The sequence below is a fragment of the Sinocyclocheilus anshuiensis genome, unplaced genomic scaffold, assembly GCF_001515605.1.
Source record: "Sinocyclocheilus anshuiensis isolate Anshui unplaced genomic scaffold, SAMN03320099.WGS_v1.1 scaffold2739, whole genome shotgun sequence".
Lineage (NCBI taxonomy): Eukaryota > Metazoa > Chordata > Actinopteri > Cypriniformes > Cyprinidae > Sinocyclocheilus > Sinocyclocheilus anshuiensis.
Genome location: NW_015542334.1, coordinates 163,126 through 177,024, shown reverse-complemented (window position 1 = coordinate 177,024; position 13,899 = coordinate 163,126). Strand labels below are relative to the sequence as shown.

At 37.0% G+C, this 13,899-nt stretch overlaps 1 protein-coding gene across 1 annotated transcript in view; it reads left to right on the top strand.

The window, feature by feature from the left end:
- Positions 1 to 11,280, top strand: part of LOC107691076 (plexin-A1) — a 131,852-nt gene extending 120,572 nt beyond the window's left edge. Inside the window, 9 exon segments of the mRNA XM_074187014.1 lie at positions 3,143 to 3,289; positions 3,756 to 3,915; positions 4,121 to 4,224; positions 5,444 to 5,540; positions 6,676 to 6,866; positions 8,856 to 9,025; positions 9,118 to 9,330; positions 10,541 to 10,691; positions 10,776 to 11,280. Coding sequence (XP_074043115.1) covers positions 3,143 to 3,289; positions 3,756 to 3,915; positions 4,121 to 4,224; positions 5,444 to 5,540; positions 6,676 to 6,866; positions 8,856 to 9,025; positions 9,118 to 9,330; positions 10,541 to 10,691; positions 10,776 to 10,871 — 1,329 coding nt within the window. The 3' untranslated portion in view covers positions 10,872 to 11,280.
- The last annotated feature ends 2,619 nt before the right edge of the window (positions 11,281 to 13,899 follow it).

Genomic DNA, 13,899 nt, shown 5'->3' with positions numbered 1-13,899 from the left:
TGTGTGTGTGTGTGTGTGTGTGTGTGTGTGTGTGTGTGTGTGTGTGTCGTCTCCTGCTGCTCATTAACAGCTGTGTGTTTAATTATCCCCTGTGCTAATGAGCCCAGCGTGGCAGGGCCGGCATATGGATGGGCCGCTACGGATCCCAGTGAGGGACACGGGACACAACAAACATCCAGCAGGAGTCACACGCGGTTGTTTGTCATTGTGTTTTCACCTGAGAGCACGAGCGCCGCTGATTAAAGTTGTCTTATACAGTTTAATTATTTTGGGTAATTAGCCATGAGCCTTAAAGAAGCGGCTTTTGCGACGCATTCAACTTTAATAATGTGGCATATCGTCAAGTTCCTGAACACGCCCCCCCTTCTGCCATTGGTCAGTTAAACCAATAGCCCCGCCAACAAACACTAACCATTGGTTGAATCAGCTGTGCTAATGTTTTGAAAACAGCATTACACCTTTTTTTTCTTTTGCATGTTAAGCTGAGACACGAGAGGATATTCTAACCATTATAAAAACACAAAATTTGGTTTCATAATTTTAAAGCCGAGTGCACTGATCTTGTGGTGTTTTGCACTCTCATTTGTGCACATTTGCTTCAGACAACAGAGACACACTCTCAGGAGACAGACGGAGTGATAGAACGAAGATGATGATCAAATTAGTGAGACGGAGACGAGAAGAGCAGCAGTTGTGAATGATGAAAGCCAGAGAATGTGTGTAGGAGGAAGCGACTGAGCCAAACGCAGAGAGAGAGGCGTGTGATTGGCTGTTTGACACGTATCACGCTCTGAAGTGTTTCTCCAGCTCTCTCCTCCACAGTTATTAGCCTTCTATTAACCCTCCATCGCTCGTCTGGTCGCGCGCCCGCCGCTCATTTCCACGTCTAAACGGATGCTTTTATACGGCTGGTGCTCCTGGCAGGCGCAGGAGTTCTCTGTGTTTTGTCGTATTTATTTTTGTAGGAGTTGCACGTTAGATCCTCAGGATATTACAGCGGTAATAAACTCCTCTCTAAACTTTGAAAGAAGCCATTTGATTTTATTTTCACACTCGTTCAAGAACTAATGCCGTGTTTTACTCTGTAAGTGACCAAAAAGGTACAGTCTGTTTTGATAGAAAAATGTGTTAACTCAGACTAATTATTGTAAGGTTACTTTTTAGCAACAATTAAAAAAAAAAAATCTAATTTAAATAATAAAATAATTATTCATTTCTAATTTAATTTATTCTAAATAAGTAAACTTCATAAGTAAATGGAATGAAATTAAAATAGTCTAACAAAAACAGATGAGTCCTGCACACTGCTATAGCATGCAAATCATTTTTAATACATTTTGCATGCAACCTTCATCAGGCATTGTTTTATAAATAAAATAAAATCCTTTTTTTTCCAGCTGAAATCCATTGATACACAGCAGCTTTTACTTTGCTTGGTTTATTTTAGATCAGTCAAATTGTAACAGTAAAATTATTTTACATAATGTCAGTATTGATCAGTATATGATCAGAAACCAAATATGAAGGCCAAACATAAATATGATGGTAAGAGAGCAGAAACATCTCTGATATAATGACCAGGCATTATTAAAATTAGATTTTTAAAATTTTGATTATTATTATTAGTGAGATGTTTAGTGGCTGGATGTACTAAATACTACATTGCATGTTTACTTTGCATGGGCTATTTTAGATAAGTGAAATAGTATTAGTAAAATAATTTTACATAATGTCTGCATATATATGTGATTAGAAACCAAGTATGAAGGCCAGAAGTTATTGAAATATGTAATGAAATTGGGACGTTTGTTATTAGTGTGATGGGTGAACAGGAAAGTAAAGTGGCTGGAGTAGATGTGCAACACATCAAAATTAAAAACGGGGCGTGATGCTGCTAACAGTGGATGGCTTGTCTGTTTTGCACTCATTTCTTGGACACATGAGGTGGTTTTGAAAGCGGTGGAGTGCTGTGAAATGGGCAGAATGAAAGCGAGAGGGACGAGTAAAAATATATCCACAAGTGTCAATCATCGGGCAAAGTGGAGAAAATGACCACAATTGACAAAATTGGAAGAATAGGTGCTGCAGACACAGTTATCCAGTGGTGGAAAACTTCCTCGATCACAGTATGGTGACACTTCAGTTATAACGGCCCCCAGGACCAGAAATTGGTGTCATTTGGGACACATCTCCAGATTGTCCTGCTGTCCACATTGTGTTTGAGAGTCATAGGCCACACCTAAACATTTAATTAGCTCAAACCTGTCAAATGGGTTTAGAAATCAAATTTTTTTTTTATAGGACAAACCCCAATTATCATGTACGTTGTGATGTATTTGAAAGTCTTTAAAGGGATTGTTCACCCAAAAATGAATAATTAAATACAAAAAAAAAATGTTTTGAAGAATGTTGGTGACCAAACAGTTGCTGGTAACCATTGAGTTCAATAGTATTTTTTTTCCCATATTTTGGAAGTCAATGGGGACCAGAAACTGTCTGGTTACCCACAGTTTTCAGAATATCTTCTTATATGTTCAACAGAAGAGAGAAACTCATACAGATTTGGATCAACTTGAGGGAGAGAGTAAATGATGACCGAATTTTCATTTTTGGGTGAACTATCCCTTTAACTACAGAAGAGTTCATTAGGAAAAAGCTGTTGTTTCAAATGATTCAGAATATAAGGTTTGAAACCATTTCAGGCACATACAGTAGTTATTTTCACATAAATTGACACTTATTATAGTACCTCCTTCAATTCTCACAAAATGTAAAAATCGCATGCCATGTAAATCCCATGATGATCGGCCGTACGCTATTGATATCACTGCTGTGTGAAACTCAAAATGCCGCCTTCCAGAGATGAAATGGAGAAAATTAAGCATTAATTTACCCCATACAGCACTGATTTAGAAGCAAAAACAAGAATTGGCTTGTTACAGCTCCTCCTAGAGTCAGACGTGTGTGTGTGCATGAGTTATGGGTGTGGATTTGGGGATGTTTTAGGACATGAATATTTTCTGTGGTATAAATATACATGTGCTTGCATTGAGTATGTGTTCACGTGTTATTCTGAGGTCTAATCTCACTCTCTTTTATCTGTCCTGTGTGTGTGTGTGTGTGTGTGTGTGTGTGTGTTCAGGAGTGTGCAGGTGAGCCTCTCTTCATGCTGTATTGTGCTATAAAGCAGCAGATGGAAAAAGGGCCGATAGATGCCATCACCGGAGAGGCCAGATACTCGCTCAGCGAGGACAAACTCATCCGACAACAGATCGACTACAAAACACTGGTCAGTTCTGACTCAGAATCAACCAGAAAGGGCTCTGAATGAGTCAGAAACACACTTCTTTGTATTGCATCTTGTCATAGTTATCTGTATTGCATGGAAGCCCCGTTTCCACCACTGAATAAAAAATTGTGACTTTTTATCTTTTTATCGCAATTCAGACTTTTTTTTCACAGTATTGTGGGATAAAAACTCAATTGCAATTGCGAATTTATATCTCGCAACTCTGAGAAAAAAAGTCCAAATTGTGAGATAAAAAGTCACAATTACCTTTTTGATTTTTATTCAGTGGTGGAAACGGGCTTCCATAGTATTGCTTGATATAAGTGTTAAAAACTAGAATTTTATTCCGCTATATTTGAATAGGTTTATTGTATAAGTTTGATTTGTTTCAGTAGACAGAGTGTATGTGATTTATGTAAGTGGGAAGGTCTTTTAATACTCTTCAATGTGTTTCTCTGCTCTGCAGACGCTGCACTGCATTAACCCAGAGAATGAGAACGCAGCCGAGGTCACCGTCAAGTGTCTGAACTGCGACACCATCACGCAGGTCAAAGAGAAGCTGCTGGACGCCGTCTTCAAAGGCACTCCGTACTCGCAGCGGCCCAAAGTCGGAGACATGGACCTCGGTATAAAAAAGATGAATGCTGGAATACCAAGCTGTGGTTTATTGTGGTTATAGTGTGGTCTAACAACTGGAGCAAGATGTTTGACCTTAACCTCACCAGCTGGAAATCACCACAAATAACCAGCTAGAAATAGTTTTTACAGTAGCTGGATTTTTACCCCAGGTTGCTCAGATGGCTGATTTTGATGTGTGCTTTCTCTGATCAGAGTGGCGTCAGGGTCGCATGGCTCGTATCATTCTCCAGGACGAGGACGTCACCACTAAGATCGACAACGACTGGAAGCGTCTCAACACACTGGCACACTATCAGGTAACCGCAGTAGCCTCTCCGCATCCTCTGCCAGGTTGCTATGGCAATACCTCTACATCCCGCTGCCCAGTAACCATGGCAACCCCTCCGAAAGTTACTAGGTAACAATTGAAGCATAGCGCACAAGCAGGTAACCATAGCAACACTTCACAAAATACAACCACAAAAGCTGCGCTGGTCAGTAGAGATGCATTGATATAGATGTTTTGATTGATATTGATATTTTTATATTATTGCTGATATGATGACCGAAATAAGTCTGTTTTCACAAATTTTTTTTTTTTTTTTTACAAATATACAAATTTAACATTTAAAAAATGTTATATTTTCATGCTTACAAAATTGTAATTTTACAAATAGATTTCCGCATGCTCATGTTCATTTTTACAAAATTACAGTTTTAACATAATTTATTTAGAATTTATGGCTGATAACTGATAGGATGACTGAAGTTATGAGTACATGCTCACAAAAAATTTAGAATCTAGAATTTAATGTATACCTTAATAAATGTACATGTTTACATTTAAAAATTGTATATTTTTATGTTTACAAAATTGTAATTTTACAAAATAGAATTGTACGTTTTTGTATTTACAAACTTAGTTTTACAATATAGAATTTATTTCGAATTTATGGCTGATAACTGATTATGAAGATTGTAATTCTGAGCTGACAAAAAGTTCTAGAAATTAGAATCTAGAATTTTGCATGTTTGTGTTTACAAATGTACAAGTTTACAGTGAAGAATTTTACATTTTAATTTTTACAAAATTGTAGTTTTATAAGGTAGATTTGTACATTGTGTCATGACAAAATTATAGTTTTACAATATAGAACTTATTTAGAATTAAAAGCTGGTAACTGATATGATGATGGAAATTATAACTTAGCACAGCTGTAGAATTTGAGAATCTAGAATTTTACAATTATCCTTACATTGAAGAAGTTTACAAATATTTTTTACAATATAGAATGTTTTACATTATAGAATTGAACCAATATCCACAAACTGTAATTTTACAAGATAGATTTTTACATGTTTGTCTTTACAAAATTAGAGTTTTATATTATGGAATTTGCATGTAAATCTTCTGTTTTCAGTAGCTTGACTAGATTGATGCCCGTAATTAAAAATGCTAATATTGTCTGATTCTGATTGTCTCCTGTACTTGTGGCAGTAATAGACAGTGTCAGTGTCAATCTGTCTGTTGTCTAGGTAACAGACGGGTCAGCGATCGCACTGGTTCCCAAGCAGAACTCTGCCTACAACATCTCCAACTCCTCAACGTTCACCAAATCCCTCAGCAGATACGGTGAGAGAGAGAGCTCTGCTTCTCTAACACTAGTGATATTCTGAGGAATACAACCATGCAGTATAAAATCAGAGCATGAAATACTGTATCCCATAATGCAGTGGATCAAACTTGACCTTCTATTGCCAGTGTATTGCCATCTGTTGCCATATATATATATATATATATATATATATATATATAGTATATATGTTCAGTTAAGCACATCTTTTTATTTCAATTTTAGTAATTTTACTACTTAAGCTTATTTATTACAGTTAGTTGCCAAGTCAACATTCCATTGACAGTGTAACAAACTGGAATTAATCAGCATAAATTTAAATGTTTGAAAGTTTGTACACAGAAATGAATAAAAATGGCAAAAAAATAATTATTATTATTATTCCACGTTCAAAAAAAAAAGAAAAGAAGCTAGTATACAGAATATACCATGCAGTATGCAGTAACCATTACTATAGTAGTCTGTTTCATTCCAAACATAGCCTTTCTGTCTTTTTCTGTCTGTTTCTCTTTGGCGTGCGCTTGTGTTGTTGTTGTGTATCCTAATGCTCTCTTCCTCAGATAGAATGGAAATGATGGATATGAAATCAAAAATCTGTGTTTGTCAGTGAGGGAGGAAGAGAGAGAAAATAAACAGTTTTACAGTCCAGTTTTGAGATATCACTAGATAATATAATCACTGGGTGTCTCTTAATAATAAATGTGACTCTTAATTATAATCTTTCTCACATCCTCTTTTCAGTTTTCTTCAGTATTACAGTTTGTTTGCATACATTTTCCCCCAAATTCTCATGAAGTTATAATGAAAGGTATTTTTGTTCAGTTCCCCTTCAGGAACTCGAGCTACGTCGAAGTATATATATATATATATCAATCATGAAAAAGTCTATGGCGAGCGAATGGCATTACAAACGCTGTGTTCCTCCCTGCCCACGATATCTGGTGACGGGGGATACACACGATTTGTGTTTGTTTACGACTTCGATGCAGCGTCTCGTTCCCTCGGGGAACCATGGTTACATACGTAACCTAGAGACGTTCTCCCACGGTTCTCAACCCTGAATCTGCTTTAGAGTAATCTAAAACACACTTTAAGATCCTAGCAAACAGCAAGCCGTCCTCTTTGTGTCCACAGAGAGCATGCTGAGAACGGCAAGCAGTCCAGACAGCCTTCGCTCGCGGACGCCCATGATCACGCCAGACCTGGAGAGTGGCACCAAACTCTGGCACCTGGTGAAGAACCACGACCATCCGGACCAGAGGGAGGGCGACCGCGGCAGCAAGATGGTCTCCGAGATCTACCTGACGCGTCTGCTGGCTACCAAGGTAAGGAGAGAGACGTCTGATATCAAAGCTACCTTGAAAAACCTAAAGCAGTGTATGCTTAATTTGCAAAATACTTGCTAAAAAGAAGATTAAGCATGTTCAAGATAATAGATAACATCATTTAAAAATTATGGTTGATAGTACTTATCATTCGTTTATCACACTGCAAAATAGAAGGCTGAGTCAGGCGCATTGCATTGTGGGATACAGTGTCTTGTGCATGTGCTTTGTTGTATACTGCTAATGTAGTAGATCATCTGGGTATTTGTGCATACTGAGTACTTACTGCATATGTCTGTAGTATGCCATTCTGAATATACTCACATCATTTTAGTGTCATTTACACACTAATATAGTACTTATTAATATTTTGAATTTGTTTCATTTTTATATTTTTTTCATTCTTATATTTTCCTTTTCAGTTTATATTATTTTTAGTTGAAGTTTTAGTCATTTTGTTATGTGGTTTTGCCTTTTTTGAAAGTTTTTCTTATTTATTTTCTTATTTTATACATTAAAGTTGCATTTTTATTCAGCTTTAATTTTTATTTTTTAGTTTCAGTAAATAATAAATAATCAAATTTATTTTGGTTAGTTGACAATGCAATATTTATCATTTCCATTCATTTATTTATTTTTAGTTTTCATCTAATATTTATTTGAATTTTCAGCTTTATTTCACTGAACAAAAAATATTTTTAATAATAGTTTTATATTTTTACTAATATTTTTACATACTTGACAGTTACTTTTAATCAGAGCAAATCACGTTTTTACTACATTGTCCTGATGTATTTCTCAGGCAGGAGTGTTTAGTATGAGTACGGTGAAATCTGTCGCTAATATTCTCCCTCTTGACAAACACACACACACTGGAACTAATTGCCTCACTTTTGAAGCACATGTCTGATTTTCTTAGCTGATGTCCTCAGACGGTTAGTGTTGACCTTTGTGTGTGAATGACTAGTTGCTCGTTAACATTTACCAGTGCTCCCACTCTCATGGAGAACTGTATCTTAATTAGACCAGTGACCTTTGCTTATTGAGCGGTTTGGGAAAAACTAGCTCTTTATCCATCCTGTGCTCCGTCTCCGTCTGACACTACACAGATATCTGGGCTCAAACCTGCTGCCTTTCCCTGCAAATATATAGTGTTCATGTGACGAACACATGCATCTGAACCTACAGCAGTTCGCTTGAGACATTTAAAAAAGCCTGAATGTCACTGCATTATGTAACAGTATCACTACATGGGCATCAATCTCTGCAAAAAACTAGTCTAGTTTCTAGGACAAACATCTAAACATCCTTAAATCAAGACTAAAGCAAAACCACATAAGATATGTGACCCTGGAGCACAAAAGCAGTCTTAAGTCGCTGGGGGATATTTGTAGCAATAGCCAAACATAAATCTCAATTTCAAATTGACCCTTATGACTGGTTTTGTGCTCCAGGGTCACATATTAGATATTAGCTCTTGCTTTCTGAAAAATGAATCAAAATGAAGTGAGTTTAGGTCACTTTGCTTCCTAAGTATCTTGATTTAAGATTGAGATATTTGTACTGGAGAACAAGACAAAAATACTAAAGGAAGTGTATATTTACAGTATATTCACAGTCATTTTTGCTTGCAATATAAAATTAAGCGTTGTGGACATTGCAGTGATATTGCAATTAGTTTCTTAAAGAAAAAGTTTTGCATTAAGATGTTTTAATAGCATCTCTGATTTATACTTTAGTAGCATTAGTTGAGTTGGTAGGTTTCATTCATTTTTATGAATCAGTTCAGATTGTTTGCATGAATCTATGCATCTGATGTATGGCATAAACATTTCTGGGACTTTTCTTTATTATTTTTAGAGAAAATGCATTCTGTAAATATTTCTGTTTATCACTATGTCTTGTTATAATGGTGCAATGATTAAATATTATGCCTCAGTTTATTTACAGTGTAAAACATGCCTTGATTCACTGACTCGTCTCTCACAGGGGACCCTGCAGAAGTTTGTAGACGACCTGTTTGAGACCATCTTCAGTACGGCCCACCGGGGCAGCGCGCTTCCTCTGGCCATCAAATACATGTTTGACTTCTTAGACGAGCAGGCCGACAGACACATGATATCAGACCCCGACGTCAGACACACATGGAAGAGCAACTGGTGAGTTTGTGTGTGTCTCAAAATCGAGGAGTGCATTAAAGCATGCATGCTTCCTCTGTTGGTGTTTGAACGCCGTTCCTCTTTGTCTGCAGCTTGCCGTTGAGGTTCTGGGTGAACGTGATCAAGAACCCTCAGTTTGTGTTCGACATTCATAAGAACAGCATTACAGACGCGTGTCTGTCCGTCGTGGCTCAGACCTTCATGGACTCCTGCTCCACGTCAGAACACAAGCTGGGCAAAGACTCGCCCTCCAACAAGCTGCTCTACGCTAAAGACATCCCCAACTACAAGAACTGGGTGGAGAGGTACGACATTGAGACATTTCATTTCATTGGTTTTTGGTTTACACTCGAAAAACGACATGCTGCTAGCTGCATCTACAGTGTGGGATGATATATCACATCCTCATAACATATATTTGCAATGTATTGTGGATGATTTTGCACTTTTTATCTGAGCAAGTTTCATAAAGAACATGCCATTAGACTAGTTTTGCATTAAAACACGTTTTAATAGTGTCTCTAATTTATAAAAAAAAAAGGCATTAGTGGAGTTGGTTTGATTCTTTTACATTAATAAGTTCAAATTGTCTGTTTGCATGAATCAGTTGATCTTTTAGACAATATATGGAATCACTCAATGTTCACAGAGGTCTCTGTGGGGAATATTTCATGTATTAGAATTATTTTTTTCTGAAGAAATATTTCTGTTTATCACTATGTATTTTATATTGCAACAATGATTCAATATTATGCATTTCATTTAATGGCTTAAAAATAGTGTAAAAAATGCCTTGATTATTAGATTTTACGTTTAAATAGTTTGCATGTTGAATAGCATTAAAAATATGTAGATATAGTTGTTTTACAGTTCTGTTCAAAGGTTTGGGGTTGGTTCTGCTCACCAAGGCTGCGTTTATTTAATTAAAAAAAAAGTGAAATATTACAATTTAAAACAGCTGTTTTCTATGTGAATATCTGTTAAACTGTAATTGATTCCTGTGATGCAGCGCTGTATTTTCAGCATCATTACTCCAGTCTTCAGTGTCACATGATCTTCAGAAATCTAATATGCTGATTTGCTGCTCAAGAAACATTTCTGATTATTATCAATGTTGAAAACAGTTGTGCTGCTTCATATTTTTGTGGAAACCCTGATTCACTTTATTTTTCAGGATTCACCGATTAATAGAAAGTTCAAAAGAACAGCATTTATTTGAAATAGAAATCTTTTGCAACATTATAAATGTGTTTACTGGCACTTTTGAATTTAATTCAAACTAAAAAAAAATCATACTGACCCCAAACTTTTTAAATGGTTAATTCAGAAACAATTGTTTTTGGTGCTAGAGAACATTATAATTATACATATAGCAAATTAAGTGCTATATAGTGTAAGATATGAAATCTTCAGTGTGAAGGGTGTGTGAGTTAAAGCAGACGTCTGGATTGATATGTTTGATCTGCAGATGGCTGTTAAACTGCTGATCGATGGCTGTGTGTGTGTATTGTGCAGGTATTACTCTGATATCTCGCGGATGCCTGCGATCAGTGATCAGGACATGAGCGCGTATCTGGCCGAACAGTCGCGTCTGCATTTAAATCAGTTCAACAGTATGAGCGCGCTGCACGAAATCTTCTCCTACATCACCAAATACAAGGATGAGGTGAGAACCGAACGCAGCTCAGGCCTCAGAACGCTCTCCGTCTGCCGTGTCACTGAATTCACTGGGTTTTCTCGTTCTGTGTAGATCCTGTCGGCGCTGGAGAGGGATGAACAGTCGCGCCGCCAGAGACTGAGGGTTAAACTGGAGCAGGTGATCGACACGATGGCTCTTTCCAGCTGATCCGGTCTGGAAACCTCCGTGTGTGTTTATACACCAGGACAAAGCCCACAACGCTGAATGTAGGTGGTGTAGATTTTGCGTTGTTGGACAAAGACGCTCTTTCCTGTTTTGAAGAGACAATGAGGGCGTTTGGGACCTCTGATGAAGTCATGTGACCGTGTCACGAGCCAATGATCCCGACGGATCAAAGGACACTCTAATTTGATTGCGTGTTTACTATGTTTATTATTTTGTACAAATGTTATCGACTCTCCGCTCTCTTTGCCACTTGTGTTTCTGCTGAATTTTGCACAGTTTACAGAATCAACGAGCAACTGGCTACATCTCATGCACACAAAGTTGACATTACACAAATGACAAAAAGAAGGAAAAAAATAACAAAAAATATGAATAAAAATCTTGTCCTGTGCCATGTTTTATTTGAATGTTGTTTAATGCAAAAAAAAGGTTTGTGAAGTAGGAATGTGCTCTGATTGAAAAAAAATTATGACAGGAGAAATATTTCATCCAAAAATGACACGTTTTTCATTTTGACTGAACCGTTTCTTTAAAGCAGAGCTTTAATTACGGGTTCATCAGATGCTCATCTTGATTTTAGCTAAATCAGCTCACTCCACCATGTGCGCTCAGATCATTAAATGCGTTCGTCGTCCTCGTCTTTCAGCAGAAATCACTACGTTTAGTGAGACTGAGCTGAAATAAATGAATGAAAAGGAGGCAGAGTGAATTGTTTCAGATGCATGAGTCAGTGTTTCTGTGGCGTGTCGATACGCTCGTTCATCAGGCCTTCAGCCTCCGTGATCAGAAAAGAGAACTGGGCTTTTGTTTTTAATGAGATGGGCCTGATTGATTCAGACTGAGCCATCGCTCTGCTTTCACTGATCTCTTTAAGAGGAGACATCTCGTTTGTCAAACTCTTTTTGTTTTGATCTGTTTGTTTCCTCTTGAACCTGTGAGTCGTCGTTTATGAGCGAATGTTTTAGTGCTTCATAAAGTGGTACAAAATATAAAATGGACAGAGACAAAAACAACAACAGTATCAGTGAGGAAATATCATTCTAGTTTCTCTATTTTTTAATTGATCTTCCATGTTCTCAATGAGTCTCTTCCGAAGTTTTTGGCCAGTTTCTCTCATCAGATTTAACTCAAAGAGCCTGTGAGATCAACATGTCTATTAGATTTCAGTGCATCATATGCTGTTCTTCTCCTAAAAATTAACAAATTAAATTTTAGCTGGTTTACCTTTAGCATTTAAAAATTGCAGCGTTTTTCTTCCAGGAAACCAGTACAAAAATATTGATGATCTTGCTATAAACTACAACAAAAATGGCTAAATAAAAGATATTAACTGTTTTGTAAAGTAATGAGATGGATTATTAATTGGTTAATTGATTAATTGGAAATATGCCAGCAAAGGGAAACCGTACTCATCAGGCCTTTTCATGGGGTCTCTAAGGCTTATTTTACCAAAATATCAAATTAAAGTCCTGTTTATACTAAGAATGATAACTATATTAGCATCCACACCAAAGGACAATCATATTGCATATTTTAAATGTGCACTGCTGTTATGTTTTGTGAATAAAATCGCAGTTCTATTTTGCAGTGATTTTGATTTGCTTTGATTTTTGTTGTTCATCAGCTATAAAAAATAAATTTGTCTGAAAGTGATTCCAAATAAATATTTCCTTGTAATGTGGACTCTGCTAAAACATTGTGGTTAAAGTTATCATTCTTGGTGTGAACCGGTTTAATGGTTGTACTGTAACTAAAGTAAAGCTCTGCTCTGATAGTGCGGTCAAAGGCAGGTAGTCAGGTGACATCATCCTCATCCTCAGTGACATCATTCAGTTTTACCCAGAGACAAAAAGAAGAAAAACAGACTTTATATTAACACTGAAGTTTCAACTTTGTCGGTTTGGCTTTCTTCCTGCTCGACTGGTTTGTTTTGACAGATACTACGATCTGATCTACATAATCTTCATGCAATAACCTTGTGCTGTCAGCGGGTTGGTGCATGTCTTCACTTTGCACAATCAATCCTGTATCGGTTGATTTAGACTGATGGAGGTCGTGTTGGTGTTTATGGTCAGTGTAACTGCAGCGGACGGCCCGTTGACCTCCTAATCAGTCTGGTTTGACGTCACATGCTTTAAAATGAGTTCCAAACATGTCAGGATCTTCCTTCCGCTCTTGAGTTTGTCTCTCGACCAGAGACGACTCACTGGTGATGTTCTGGACATTTGGGTTGCGGTTCTTCCCAGGGACTTTCAATGTTTACACCCAACTTTCAAATCACATGTACAAAAAAAAAAATTGTGTTTTAATTTATTTATATTTTGATCCTGTTGTTGTGTTTCTTGGATTGAAATGTGTCTAAACTGGTGCTTTTGGAGTGTTCTCTGCTTTCCTTTCATATGTTGCTGTAATAGCTTCTACAATTTTCATGAATCTGCTCTTTAGCTCAAGATCTCTGTGAAGGTCCGCGTTGATAACACGCAATAATACTGCGGCACAGATACGAAAGCTCTTGTTTCTAACCTCATCCCTCTTTTTCTTTGTTTCTTTCCAGTAATTTCTGAAAAATAATAATGAAGTATCTGTCCTTCAGACCAGAAAAAAAAGATGCAGAGATGAAGCAAGACAGTTTGTGTTGTTGGTGAAACTGAAATAACAAAAGACATTTGAACAATTATGATTCAGAACTCAGACTGTCACTGGTTTCTATTCATGTGTAAATATGTTTTTTTTTTTTGCAGATTTACTACTTGTAAATAAATAAGCATCAAGGAGAAATTAAACATGTTTTGCTAAAACCTCTGTTGATCTTCATTCTGTTTTCAAATATCTAAAATCACAGCAGAAATCATGCACGATCTGGAATATTGACTCACAATGGTGTCATAGACTAAAATATGATTCCCTTTCATGGGAACTTCGAACTGCGTCCTCTTGGGGTCGCTATGGGGAACGCCTCGTCGTGACCCGTGTCTGAAGCATACATTGAAAAAACACCAACTCGTTGGCC